Source organism: Pseudophryne corroboree, chromosome 6 (genome assembly GCF_028390025.1).
Source record: "Pseudophryne corroboree isolate aPseCor3 chromosome 6, aPseCor3.hap2, whole genome shotgun sequence".
Taxonomy (NCBI): domain Eukaryota; kingdom Metazoa; phylum Chordata; class Amphibia; order Anura; family Myobatrachidae; genus Pseudophryne; species Pseudophryne corroboree.
In genome coordinates, this window is record NC_086449.1 from 590,869,479 (window position 1) to 590,884,175 (window position 14,697).

The following is a 14,697-nucleotide window of genomic DNA, read 5'->3' on the forward strand; positions in this document are numbered from 1 at the left end:
AAACTTTGTTTAATGCACCTTATTACAAATATTGTCTAAAATTCCCTTCAGACTGTGTATAAAGTTGTATATGAAACATAAATGGATTCTGTGATTAGACTTGGGTTCCATCCCCAAGATATGTCATTATACTATGCCAATATTCCAAGATACGGAAAAACACTATATCCAAAATATATACCTCCCAACTTTGCTGTTTTGTGGAGCGGGACACTCGCGCGGCAAAGCCGCGCGCGCGCTCCCGAAAAGGGCGTGTGGCCTATGAAAAGGGGGCGTGGCTTCACGGGAGGACCCGCGATCGCGAGCCATGCCCCCGTTTTCGTCACTGAGGGGGCATGCCCAGCGCTCTGTGAGCCGCTGGCATGCTCCCTCTCCCTCTGACTCCACTGAATAGACGCTGTGCGCATGTGCACAACGTCTATTCACCGCTGCTCTGCTAAGCAGAGCAGCGATTGACAGAGCCTCCCAGCTGACCCCCCCACCGCGGGACACTGTGGCCCGCGGGTGGGACAGCGGGACAGTCCCCAAAAAACGGGACTGTCCCGCGAAAATCGGGACAGTTGGGAGGTATGAAAATACTTCTGGTCTCAAGCATATTGGATATGGGAGACTCAAGCTGTATAACAGTATGACAGTACACTGTATTCCACTATTCTCTTCTGCTTCTGACTGACTTCTGTGCTAGTAATAAAGCTAAAATGAATGACATTTCACACAATGTACTGTATGCACAGTACACAAGGTGTCATGGCTGACATATGACACAATGGGTGGGATTCAATTCTTTTCACCACTTTCCACACCGGTTCCGTTTATGCCCTCGGGTGTGTGGTATCATTATTTCAGCTCCCTGCTCTTGGAGTAGCGAGGCACCCAACCCTTTACACGGCTAAACCTGATTACTATGGGCACAATATGCACGATAACGCGGATCATTTTAGACAGGAGATGGGGCGTGATATATAATTTGAATTACACCCAATGGGGTAAATGTATGGGCACAATATGCATGATAACGGGGATCATTTTAGACAGGAGATTGGGCGTGATATAACATTTGAATTACACCCAATGGGGTAAATGTATTTTCCTTCATTATGGGGGAGAAGTGGTATCAGTGCACGTTATGTGTACTGATGCTGCTTCTACCCCATGTACTACAGCGGCGGTGCGGGCTAAGTTACAGGGACGCTGTGCATCTCTGTCCATATTGGCGCTGCCGTTTAAAAGATAACACACCGATATGCAGGGGCAATGTATGAATGGTCAGCAGCCCTGACTGTTCCGACACTTGCAGCTATTGAATCTGATAGCTGCAGGTGGCGATGTCCTAGCTCCACAGCAAGGACAGAGCTGTCCCTGGCTATGGTGGGTGCCGGATGAGGGCTACAGGTGAGTAGCAAGATCCTGCACATGCGCAGTTGAGTCGGTTCGGGAGAAACACAGTACCCATGCACTAAGCTGATGCGCTGTGATTTCAGATGGACATCACCAGAGGGGGGGATGTTTTCACTCCCCTGCTTCGGTAGACAAGATGTTCATACAGCTTGTCGATGTTCCTTCCTGTTTCACCTCAGTAATGAGGTGAAACAGGAAGTGGTATAGCGGTACGATCCGTGACGCTATAATACAGTCCAACCAATGTATGCTGCATGCACAATACACAAGGTGGCATGGCTGACGCATCAAACTATGGGGTCTATTTACTAAGCATTGGATGGAGGTAAAGTGGACGGAGATAAAGTTCCAGCCAATCAGCTCCTAACTGCCATGTTACAGGCTGCGTTTGTAAAATGACAGTTAGGAGCTGATTGGCTGGAACTTTACCTCTGTCCAAGGCTTAGTAAATAAACCCCCATGTATGCTGTATCCACAATACACGAGGTGACATGGCTGACTTCTCACACAACATTTCAATGCATCAAAAATATTTGCTCAGTTTGTCTGTATTAGAAATGAACCTGTAGTTTGCTGCACTCACCTCCACCCGAGACACACCAGTGCCCCATCTGTCATCCCTGTAGTAACTAATGTCTGTCCATCTGAAGAAAATGCCATTGAGGAGATGCCGCCAGTGTGATAGGAATGGCAACATATCTGGGCAAAGCTGTCCTGGAATTAGAAGACAGGGTGTAGCTAATAAACATTCTGGAGAAATGTTGGATTATTGTCAAATGCTGGATTTATAGGAGTATATTCAATTGAAGTCGGTCCATTCCGACATTCATTTGTCGAAATGGATCAGACATAGGCCATTCAATGACATCTCAATTCGACTGTTAAAAAAGACGAGAGAAGAGAGAAGCGGGCAGACGGGGGAGAGCAGCGCTACAGCAGAGGCTATATAGCCGCTGCTGTCCCCTGTCTGCCCGTGGCTCTCCCCCGTCTCCCCCCCCCCCCATCTCTACCTCTCCCCCCCCCCCCCGTCTCTCCCAGTCCCTGCATCACAGCTACTGCTGCAGCGTCCACCCGGCTCCAGCAAGCGAGGTCTCTGTGAGCGGCGGCTGTGACATCCTCCAGTGCTGCTCACCCCGTCCCTGCCTCGGCTCTCCCCATCCCCGCTTCGGCTCTTTCCGTCCCCATCTCGGCTCTCCAGTCTCCGGCGCTGCTCTCCCCATCTCAGTTCGACTTTTTTTAAAGTCGAATGGAGATGGTCGAAAAGGGGGCTAAAACCTGTCGGTTATGGCCCCATTTTCGGCACAAGCACGTGGATTGGCAGCTATTCCGCCAATCCACGTGCTTTTCGACAAGTCGAATTACTCTACTTGTCGAAAAATTTGTGGTTTGATTGAATAGGTCGGAACCCCTTCCGACCTAAAAAAGTCGAAAACTGACGGCAGCTTTCGACTTCAACTGAATATACCCCATAGTCAAATTGTATAAATGTCACAGCAGGAATGTGCACAAGGCTCACTTAGATGGCCCACTGCGTGATGGAGTGAGATGCAGCTGGTTAGCAGCTATGTGTTTGGTTCACAGTCAATGACTCTACAGTGATGGCATGTGTGGGTCCCTACTAGCAGAAGCCACTGACAGGGGTACATTATGCAAGACCATAGCGTGGCTTGTGTGAATGGTCTGAACATGTGCATACGATAGTTGCATCTTCATACACAGGTGGCGCATCTGAGATACCTTCAGCGTCTTAATGCAAATCCCAGGGGCTGCGACATTTGTGTCATGAGCCTGACTTACGTCTTCTTCTTTTAGTAGCTTGTCTTATGACTCACCACTGGCATCAGTCCTCTAGTTCCAAGTGTATCCTGTATTGCTGAGTTCATTACCTGAGAAGTCTCCCAACATACAAGTTGGAGTTGTGTTACTGGCTGCTGAATCTCCTTCCAGGCTGATTAGCCACCTAAGTTTTTCCCACGAATGGGAAAAGATAGAGGCGCTGATATTAAAATATTATTAATAAATACCATTGGGAATATTGCTGAAAAGCTCTCATACCATCAGATAAATAGCCCCTCGTATAAAGAGAATTTCTGATCCTTTTATGATATACTGATTTAGAGACTGTTTCACCTTAGTTAAATATCAATCAAACATCATTTGGTGAGCCAGTATCGTTTTCTGGTAACTCTTAACAACTATAAGCTAAACGCCTTTACCTGACCTCCTGATATGTCCGCATATAAAGGAACTGCTACCAGCGGCCGGGAGGAGTGACTATAACAACAATATTGGGCTCACGTATAGGTGAAATAAATCATCAGTATTCGGATACTTAAAAACTTTAAAGGTCATTTTATACTGCAGATTTTTATTTATTATTTAATGTTTTTTTTTAATTTTCTTATTTTTTCTTATTTTAATGCATGTGATTGTTTAAACAGTGGAACATATCTTACTGTATTTACCGGCCGGTAATAACAAAAATAATCTTTTTATCAGATTTGAATAATAAACCAAAATTATATATATTGGTATATGGTGTATTTATTAATAATATTTTAATATCAGCGCCTCTATCTTTTCCCATTCGTGGGAAAAACTTTGGTTTTTTGTTTCATCAATTGTGGGAAGAGTAAACCCACTTAAGAGGCTGCAGATATTTAAATATTATCAGCTGGCGCTGGGTGAATTTCTCTATATATATACTGATTAGCCACCTGAGAGAGTTCTCCTGTGAGAGTACTGTATTCTGCAGAATCCTTATTCCAGCAGTGTTATCCCTGACCAACTGGCCTCTCTGCACACCGCTCTCAGCATTCTGTGAACAATTCAAGTGTATGTCTTCACAGAGCTCTGCTTCCACTCAGCATTCTGCTACTCATACTGACTGCCAAAGTTCCCTCCAAAACTCAGACATGGGTGCCGCCATTACACTCGTGATCAGCTGACCTCTGATTCTCCAACCACAGCCTTCATAGTAGTCAACTGACTCTGTCTCTCAATCACTGCTGACCAGGGGGCATAAAAGGGAAGCTCAGACAAAATGCAGAATTGCTTTGAACAATGTTGCTCCACAGAAATATGTCCTGCGTTCCAGACTTCTGGCTTCTGTTCCTGCAGTATTGTCCTGCATTCCGCTACTGATTCCAGCCCAGCACAAGTGTTCGTTTACTTCAGCCTGACTTCTGAACACCTGCTAATTTCAGGTCAGCCATCAGTGCCTGTCAGTCTCAGATGGGCTGCCAGTATACCTACTACTATCAGCTTAGCCATAAGTATCCAGCCTGATAGATGAAGCATCATCTGATCCAGTCCGATATAAGAGGAATAATCGGTTCCAACCCGATATAAGAAGTATCATCGGTTCTAACCCGATATAAGAAGCATCATCGGTTCCAGCCCGATATAAGAAGTATCATCGGTTCCAGCCCAATATAAGAAGCATCATCGGTTCCAGCCCGGTATAAGAAGCTTCATTGGTTCCAGCCCGATATAAGTAACATCCGTTTTAGTCTCATATATATATATATATATATATATGTACAATGGTTTCAGACATTAACTGTACTTCCCTCATCGATTCCAGTTCAATAGTCACTTTGCTGACTCCAGTACAAAGTTCTTATAGTCGCTGGGTATAGCCCCACTCACCAGTATTCCAAGTGCATCCTGCTCGCTAAGTTTAGTCCAGATCTCCAGCATTCCAAGTGTATTCTGTCTGCTAGGTTTAGCTCAGTTCTCCAGTATTCTTAGTGTATCCTGTTCGTTGAGGTCAGCCCAGATCTCCAACATACCAAGTTACAAATAGTACATACCATTGGTACTTTCCTTCCAGAGACTTTCAATTACCTGTAACATCCTGCCCAGACCCTAGTGCTTTATGTGTAAGTCCTACATTAAGCCCTCAAGCTTCCTGTATCTGTTGCCACCGACAGCATACAACCCGCGTTCACATGAATCTCAGTCCGTGGAAATTTGCATATTATCACACAGTTGCTTTGTATGGGATTGCAACTGCAAGGAAGTTTGCCCTTATCACTGAATCAGGCCCACTGTTCAGTACAGTGCAAAATCAGGTACATACAGTGCATCCAGAAAGTATTCACAGCACCTCACTTTTTCCACATTTTGTTATGTTGCAGCCTTATTCCAAATTGAAATAAATACATTTTTCCCCTCAAAATTCTACACACAATACCCCATAATGACAACGTGAAAAAGTTTAAGATTTTTGCAAATTTATTAAGAATAAAAAACTAAGGAATCACATGTACATAAGTATTCACAACCTTTGCCATGAAGCGCAAAATTGAGCTCAGGTGCATCCTGTTTCTACTGATCATCCTTGAGATGTCCCTACAGCTTAATTGGAGTCCATCTGTGGTAAATTGGACATGATTTGGAAAGGCGCACACCTGTCTATATGAGGTCACACACTTGACAGTGCATGTCTGAGCACAAACCAAGCATGAAGGAATTGTCTGTAGACTTCCGAGACAGGATTGTCTCAAGGCACAAATCTGGAGAAGGGTACAGAAAGTATCTGCTTCTTTGAAGGTCCCAATGAGCACAGTGGCCTCCATCATCCATAAATGGAAGAAGTTCCGAACCACCAGGACCCTTCCTAGAGCTGGCCGGCAGTCTAAACTGAGCGATCGGGGGAGAAGGGCCCTAGTCAGGGAGATGAACAAGAACCCGATGGTCACTCTGTCATAGCTACAGCCTTCCTCTGTGGAGAGAGGAGAACCTTCCAGAAAGACAACCATCTCTGCAGCAATCCACCAATCAGGCCTGTACGGTAGAGTGGCCAGATGGAAGACACTCCTTAGTAAAAAAAGCACATGGCAGCCCGCCTGGAGTTTGCCAAAATGCACCTGTAGGACTCTCAGACCATGAGAAACAAAATTCTCTGGTCTGATGAGACAAAGATTGAACTCTTTGGCGTGAATGCTAGGCGTCATGTTTGGAGGAAACCAGGCCGTTCATCACCAGGCCAATACCATCCCTACAGTGAAGCATAGTGGTAGCAGCATCATGCTGTTGGGATGTTTTTCAGTGGCGGGAACTGGGAGACTAGTCAGGATAGAGGGAAAGATGAATGCAGCAACGTACAGAGGCATCCTGGATGAAAACCTCCTCCAGAGCGCTCGACCTCAGACTGGGCGATGGATCATCTTTCAGCAGAACAACAACCCTAAGCACACAGCCAAGATATCAAAGGAGTGGCTTCAGTACAACTCTGTGAATGTCCTTGAATGGCTCAGCCAGAGCCCAGACTTGAATCTGATTGAACATCTCTGGAGAGATCTGAAAATGGCTCTGCACAGACACTTCCCATCCAACCTGATGGAGCTTGAGAGGTGCTGCAAAGAGGAATGGGCGAAACTGTCCAGAGATAGGTGTGCCAAGCTTGTGGCATCATATTCAAAAAGACTGGAGGCTGCAATTACTGCCAAAGGTGCATCAACAAAGTATTGAGCAAAGGCTGTGCATGTGATTTCTTAGTTTTTTATTTTTAATAAATTTGCAAAATCTAAAAAAAACTTTTTTCACATTGTCACTATGGGGTAGTGTGTGTAGAATTTTGAGGGATAAGAATAATTTATTCCAGTTTGGAATAAGGCTGTAACATAACAAAATGTTGAAAAAGTGAAGCGCTGTGAATACTTACTGGATGCACTGGATGCACAGTCTGGGATAAATACTTGCTGGCCACCAGTCGACAACAATTCTCTCAACATCAACAGGATCATCCACACAAAAGAAAAAAAACAGTGTAAATATTTTAATAAAATAATAAATCGAAACATACTGTCCAGTGTACGGCACTTTTAAAGTACCGTATTTGCCGGCGTATAAGACGACTGGGCATATAAGACGACCCCCAACATTTCCACTCAAAATATAGAGTTTGTTATATACTCACTGTATAAGACTACCCCCTCTTCCGCACACCTTCCACACACCAAATAAAACGTAAAAGAACATCAGACTACAACTTTAAGTTTAAAACTTGCATCATATTTCTTTCTTTTTGCTGTTGCCATGATAGGGTTGATAGGGGTTTGACTGCTGGACATTTTCTATGCTGTATTGTACTGTATTGTACTGTACAATGGTGCAGTACTGTGGTTGGCTGTTGGCTGTATACAAAGCCTGATTGGATTGGTCCCTGCTCCCTGTCTGCCCTCCCTGTCTCCCTGTCACTAGCAGCAGTCTATTAATACCAAGTGACATTACTATATTATGACCGCAAGGGGCGGGCCGGAGCGACGCTGCTTCCCGAGCAGAACGGGCCGGTCACGCCGAAAAGGCTGGCACCCCTGTATCGCCACAGCCACGCTGATGACCCGCCGCGGCCGCAGTGCATCGGGAGGCACTGCGGCGTATAAGACGACCCCCGGCGTATAAGACGACCCCCCACTTGGTGGCATGTTTTGCAAGGCTAAAAAGTCGTCTTATACGCCGGCAAATACGGTAATTCAAACAGCCGGCTTCATTTGCTAACGGCAAATGAAGCCGGATGTTTGAATTACTTTAAGAGACCGCTGAGCGCCATACACTGGACAGATTATAATATATATATATATATATATATATATAAAAATAAATATATATATATATATATATACATACTATTATACTTACTAAGGTAAATGAATCTCGAAGATACAAAATGCCATCCTTTGCAGCCACAGCCAACCACCTGTGATGAGGAGACAAGCACAGAGATCCAGGCCCAAGGTCACTTCCACGAACCTTCTTTTCTACTTGGAGAACTTTAATAAGATCGCTGGAGACTTCCTATAGAGAAATAGAAACTGTCTGTATTAGCCAGTGTGTCTAATTTTGGTGCATATAACAAATTTTTGAAACCCATAGTAATCAATCAGATAAGTGGCAGTTAGATTATTAAAAGGAAATGTTTCATAGTGTTCAGTGCTGCATTACAGATATGGGGCTGGATGTTATGAAGTCCAAGTTGTCTGAACTCTGACTTTTTTTTAAAGCAGCAATCATTCACAAGGCATGGTTTTGCCTTGTACATTATTGCTGCTTTAAAAAATGTCCGCACCTCCGGACAACTCGGACTTAATTACATCCGGCCCATGGTTTTAACATACAATGCATCCACAGAACTGAAAGTCTTGAAAATGAAAATAGGCTATTTATGTATCATAGAAAATAAGTGGTTCCTGTCTAAAGCGATTTTTGATAATGTGCCATATTTTGTATAACTCACATATATTGGGCTCTGTACTGTTTTTAAGTTCAACTGAAATATACTTTGTATCTTCATACATCTCAATATACGGTTGACAAATATGTCTAGTACCACCATATAGCAAATGGCAGAAAATGTCAAACATCACAATGTGCTAAAATGTGTTGAATTTGGAATCCGGAATGGATCAAGCCCGTGCATCGGGCAAAATGCGTTTTCAGGACATCGCCGCGGCCGGTCTCTACCAATGGACCTCCACTGACTTCACCCATTCGGTGTCCCTGTGCAACTCATACAGCCTGCAGCATGATATATACAGGTAGCATCTGGCCGGCAGGGGAATTCATTCATTGTTCCCAGTGCAGTCAGGTATGTTCTAAACTACATACATATTTTCAATTATCAGCACATGCATGATATGATTACTGTCCTATAACCACAGGTGGGATCACAATCAAAATTTGTGATTTAATGCATAGAAAACACATTTAAAAACTGTGAAAACAGTGAATTATGTCATATGAACCAGGAGCTAGTGTGTATTTTCATTATTAAGAATTGTTTAATTTTTTTGTCTTTTGAAAATCTCTTCATTTACCTTCTGATATGGTTTTTGTGTCTAGTGGCATGGAATCTCTATTTACAAAATAATGATTCCTGCATTATTGGGTAAAAATAACCCATTTCTTGATTCTTTCTAAATAAAAATCTATGTAGCTACTATTCCTTTTTTTTCCAATGGACTCTCATCACTAATTCAGGGGCAGAACACACGGTTTCCCATCATATCTGACCCCTAACATGGACAACAGATCCGTTCAATACTTTCTTCTGGCTGTTTCTTTCTAAGGTCTATACCGGTAGTCCTACAGGAATTACTGAGTGCTAGGTGGACTCTCATTAGTGATCCCTGAATCATCAACAGGTATACTACTATCACACCACACTGTCAACACCCAATAACGTCAGATCTTGGAAGCTAAGCAGTGTTGGGCTTGGTCAGTACCTGGATGGAAGACCTACTGGGAATACCAAGTGTTGTAGGACTTGGGTCATCATTTGACTCTGCATAACACTGATAGCAGATCCACCTTCTATAACTTCCTTCTATGTTTTACTCTCATATTGGGAATCCATATAATCCGTCTTCATACCATCCAGACACCATGTGATTTAATATAGGAGTACAGAGTGGAGTCAAGTAGGAGACAGAGCTGGCCCGGGGTCTTTTGTGATAACTCTATTCTCTGACTTTGTGTGTGCTGTATATGTTTAAAGTGCAAATCAGAGGAATCTGAGATATTTCCAATAATCACAGTGACCTTTTTTTACTTTATAAGTGTTATACATTGACACTTTTTAATCTTTATTTCAGGCTATATATTTATCATACTATCTAAGTTCCAAAGGGATGCGCCCAAAAAAGAGTGTTCTTGTCTTCTTTTTGATCATTAAATTAAGAATAGTCAGCAGATTATAATCATCAGGAGATGAAAGGTTGTATTGCTAACAAAGCACCAAAATGTATCCACTTGTCATACATTAACAGATGTGAGAAGTTATAACAATACAGTAATAGAAAATTACATGAGACCAATGCTTTGTACACACAATCATTGAAAGCCTATTACGCTTATTACACATGGGTTGATGAGGATAGTCCAATAAAGTAAGCCAATGGACCTGTGCATACACACTTTCTGACATGCAATACTTTTGCTTTGCATCAATTTTAATGTTGCCTGAAGCATTTAGAGGTATTAGCACCCGCTGAAGTGCAATATAGTCCCGTGCTAACAGCCACTGTATGTGCTACAGAGGATCTTTAATAACGAGTTTTATGGTAGGAACTTACCTTTGTTAAAACTCTTTCTGCGAGGTACACTGGGCTCCACAAGGAATGGACAATGGGGTGTAGAGTAGGATCTTGATCCGAGGCACCAACAGGCTAAAAGCTTTGACCTTCTTCCCAGAATGCATAGCGCCGCCTCCTATATCACCCCGCCTCCCTGCACAGGATCTCAGTTTTTAGTTAACCAGTCCAATGCAGTAGCAGGAAAAGAGACGACAACGGTTAGTAGCCACAACACCGCATTCTCACGACAGGAGACGTGTCAGCGGCTAATGCCATACCAACCCAAAGAAGCTAAGTGCGTCAGGGTGGGCGCCTTGTGGAGCCCAGTGTACCTCGTAGAAAGAGTTTTAACAAAGGTAAGTTCTTACCATAAAACTCGTTTTCTGCTGCGGGGTACACTGGGCTCCATAAGGAATTGACAATGGGGATGTCCTAAAGCAGTTCCTTATGGGAGGGGACGCACTGTAGCGGGCACAAGAACCCGGCGTCCAAAGGAAGCATCCTGGGAAGCGGCAGTATCGAAGGCATAGAACCTTATGAAAGTGTTCACAGAGGACCACGTAGCCACCTTGCACAATTGTTCAAGGGTCGCACCACGTTGGGCCGCCCAAGAAGGTCCAACAGACCGAGTAGAATGGGCCTTAATGTGATCAGGAGCAGAGAGACCAGCCTTCAGATAAGCATGTGCAATCACCATTCTAATCCATCTGGCCAGAGTTTGCTTGTGAGCAGGCCAGCCCCGTTTGTGAAACCCAAACACAACAAAAAGAGAATCAGATTTCCTAATAGGAGCAGTTCTCTTCACACAGATACGGAGAGCCCGTACCACATCCAAAGACCGCTCTTTGGGAGACAGATCAGGAGAAACAAGTGCCGGAACTACAATCTCCTGATTAAGGTGGAACAAAGAACCCATTTTAGGTAGATAGCCGGGACAGGTCCTAAGAACCGCCCGGTCACGGTGAAATATCAGATATGGGGAACTACAGGACAAGGCACCCAAATCCGACACTCTTCTAGCTGAAGCAATAGCCAGTAGAAACACCACCTTAAGGGAAAGCCACTTAAGGTCAGCTGAACCAAGAGGTTCAAACGGAGACTCTTGTAACGCCTCCAAAACCACCGACAAGTCCCAAGGAGCCACAGGCGGGACATAGGGAGGTTGGATCCGCAACACGCCCTGAGTAAAGGTATGCACATCAGGTAAGGTCGCAATTTTTCTCTGAAACCACACCGACAAGGCAGATATTTGAACCTTGAGGGAGGCCAGACGCAGGCCTAAGTCCAGGCCCTGCTGAAGAAAAGCCAACAACTTGGCTATACTAAACTTGGAAGCATCATAATCGTTAGATGCGCACCAAACAAAGTAAGAATGCCAGACCCTATAGTAAATCAGAGCCGAAGCCGGTTTCCGGGCCCGCAACATAGTTTGAATGACCGCCTCAGAAAACCCTTTAGCCCTTAAGACGAAAGCTTCAAGAGCCATGCCGTCAAAGACAGCCAGGCGAGGTCCTGGTAGACACAGGGGCCCTGAACGAGGAGGTAGAATTGGACGCTCTGACGATAGGCCTTGCAGGTCTGAGAACCAGTGCCGTCTGGGCCATGCTGGAGCTATGAGAAGCAGAATTCCTTTTTCTAGCTTGAACTTCTGAATTACCCTGGGCAGGAGTGACACCGGAGGGAACACGTACGGCAGCCAAAACCTCCACGGTACCGCCAGCGCATCCATGAATACTGCTTGAGGATCCCTTGTCCTTGCTCCGAAGACCGGAACCTTGTGATTGTGTCGAGACGCCATCAGATCTACGTCTGGAAGGCCCCACCTTTCCACTAGGAGTTGAAACACTTCTGGATGGAGGCCCCACTCGCCGGCATGCACGTCCTGACGACTGAGAAAGTCCGCTTCCCAATTCAGGACTCCCGGAATGAATATTGCCGATATGGCTGGTAGATGGCGTTCTGCCCACTGTAGAATCCGTGAGACTTCCTTCATTGCTAGGCGGCTTTGAGTGCCGCCTTGATGATTTATGTAAGCCACTGTGGTGGCGTTGTCCGACTGTACTTGAACAGGACGGTTCTGAATTAAATGCTGGGCTAGGTTCAAGGCATTGAAGACCGCCCGCAACTCCAGAATATTGATCGAGAGGAAGGACTCCTCCTTGGTCCACCGCCCCTGAAGGGAGTGTTGCTCCAGCACCGCGCCCCAACCTCTTAGACTGGCATCTGTCATCAACAGGACCCAGTAGGATATCCAGAACGGACGGCCCCTGCACAGTTGTTGGTCCCGGAGCCACCACAGCAGCGACAGACGGACCTCCGGAGTCAATGAGATCATTTGAGACCTGATCCGGTGAGGCAGGCTGTCCCATTTGGATAGAATCAGCCTCTGGAGAGGGCGAGAGTGAAATTGAGCGTACTCCACCATATCGAATGCTGACACCATGAGGCCCAGCACCTGCATCGCCGAATGTATCGACACTTGCGGACGAGATAGGAAGCAACGAATCCTGTCCTGAAGTTTCAGGACTTTCTCCTGAGACAGGAACAACCGCTGGTTGTGAGTGTCCAATAGTGCTCCCAGATGCACCATGCTCTGAGCAGGGATCAGGGATGACTTCTTCCTGTTGATGAGCCACCCGTGGGCTTGTAGAAACCGGACAGTCACATCTAGATGACGCAGGAGAAGTTCTGGGGAATTTGCCAGGATTAATAAGTCGTCCAAATACGGCAGTATCCTGACCCCTTGTACCACCGTCATCACCGCCATGACTTTTGTAAAGACTCGCGGAGCCGTTGTTAAACCAAAAGGTAACGCCCGAAACTGGTAATGGCAGTTGCCAATTGCAAATCTCAGGTATTGCTGATGAGACACTGCTACAGGAATATGTAGGAAAGCATCCTGTATATCCAGGGAGACCATGAAGTCCCCAGGTTCCAAGGCCAGAACTATAGAGCGAAGGGTTTCCATACGGAACTTGGAAACCTTCACAAACCTGTTCAATGCCTTGAGGTTGAGAATGAGCCGGGAGGACCCATTCGGTTTCGGGACTAGAAACAGCGAAGAATAGTACCCCCGGCCCCTCTGTGCAAGGGGCACCTGTACTACGACTCCTGTATCCAGGAGGGTCTGTACCACCGAATGTAGAGTGTTTGCCTTTGTCTTGTCCAACGGGACGTCTGTCTGGCAAAATCAATGAGGGGGTCGGTTTTTGAAGGCTTTGGCGTAACCTCGAGTGACGACTTCCCGTACCCAGGCATCTGAAGTGGTCTTCAACCATTCCTGGGTATACCCTAGAAGCCGGCCCCCACCCTGGAATCCCTCAGAGGAAGGCCCGCCCCGTCATGCGGCAGGCTTATCTGTCTTGGAAGCTGGCTGACGGGCCGCCCAGGCTCTTTTGGGCTTAGGCTTACCAGGTTTGGAAGTGCTGGCATGCTTGTTGTACGCCTGACCTTTTGCTTTACCTGAAGGATGAAAGGGGTGAAGAGAAGTACATTTAGCCTTCGACACAGAAGGAGCGGTACTTGGCAGACAGGCAGTTTTGGCAGTGTCCAAGTCAGCAACTATCTTATTTAAGTCCTCCCCAAACAGAATATCTCCCTTGAAAGGGAGTACCTCCAGGGTTTTTCTAGAGTCCAGATCCACAGACCAGGATCTCAGCCACAATATCCGGCGAGCCAGGACTGATGTAGTAGAGGCCTTGGCTGCTAGGATACCGGCATCAGAAGCAACCTCTTTAATATAGCGAGAAGCTGTGACAATATATGACAAGCATTGTCTAGCATGGTCAGAAGAGATTTCAGTTTCTAACTCCAAGGCCCATTTCTAACTCCAAGGCCCATGCTTCAATAGCCTCTGCAGCCCATGTAGCTGCAATAGTAGGCCTTTGTGCAGCACCCGTGAGGGTGTAAATTGCTTTTAGACAACCCTCAACACGTTTATCCGTAGGCTCTTTTAGAGACGTGACGGTGGTGAGCGGTAGAGCTGAGGAAACCACCATCCTAGCCACATGTGAGTCCACTGGAGGAGGCGTTTCCCCATTCTTAGACAGCTCCGGCACGAGGGGATAGCGAGCCAGCATCTTCTTTTGAGGCACAAACTTCGTACCCGGGTTTTCCCAGGGTTCCTGACGTATATCAATTAGGTGGTCAGAGTGAGGTAAAACTTGTTTAATCACCTTCTGTCGCTTGAACCTATCTGGTTTCTTAGGAGGAACGGATG

General features: G+C 45.7%; 1 protein-coding gene and 1 pseudogene across 2 annotated transcripts in view; one reads left to right on the forward strand and one right to left on the reverse strand.

The window, feature by feature from the left end:
• CFAP43 (cilia and flagella associated protein 43) overlaps nt 1-14,697 on the reverse strand; it is a 265,732-nt gene that overhangs the window by 139,552 nt on the left and 111,483 nt on the right. For both annotated transcript variants that reach the window (XM_063927999.1, XM_063927998.1), the window contains 2 exons: nt 8,047-8,202; nt 1,982-2,112 (listed from right to left, as the gene is read on the reverse strand). In XM_063927999.1, coding sequence (XP_063784069.1) covers nt 1,982-2,112; nt 8,047-8,202 — 287 coding nt within the window. The remainder of the gene's footprint in view (nt 1-1,981; nt 2,113-8,046; nt 8,203-14,697) is intronic.
• On the forward strand, nt 9,552-9,670 carry LOC134938462 (5S ribosomal RNA; annotated as a pseudogene).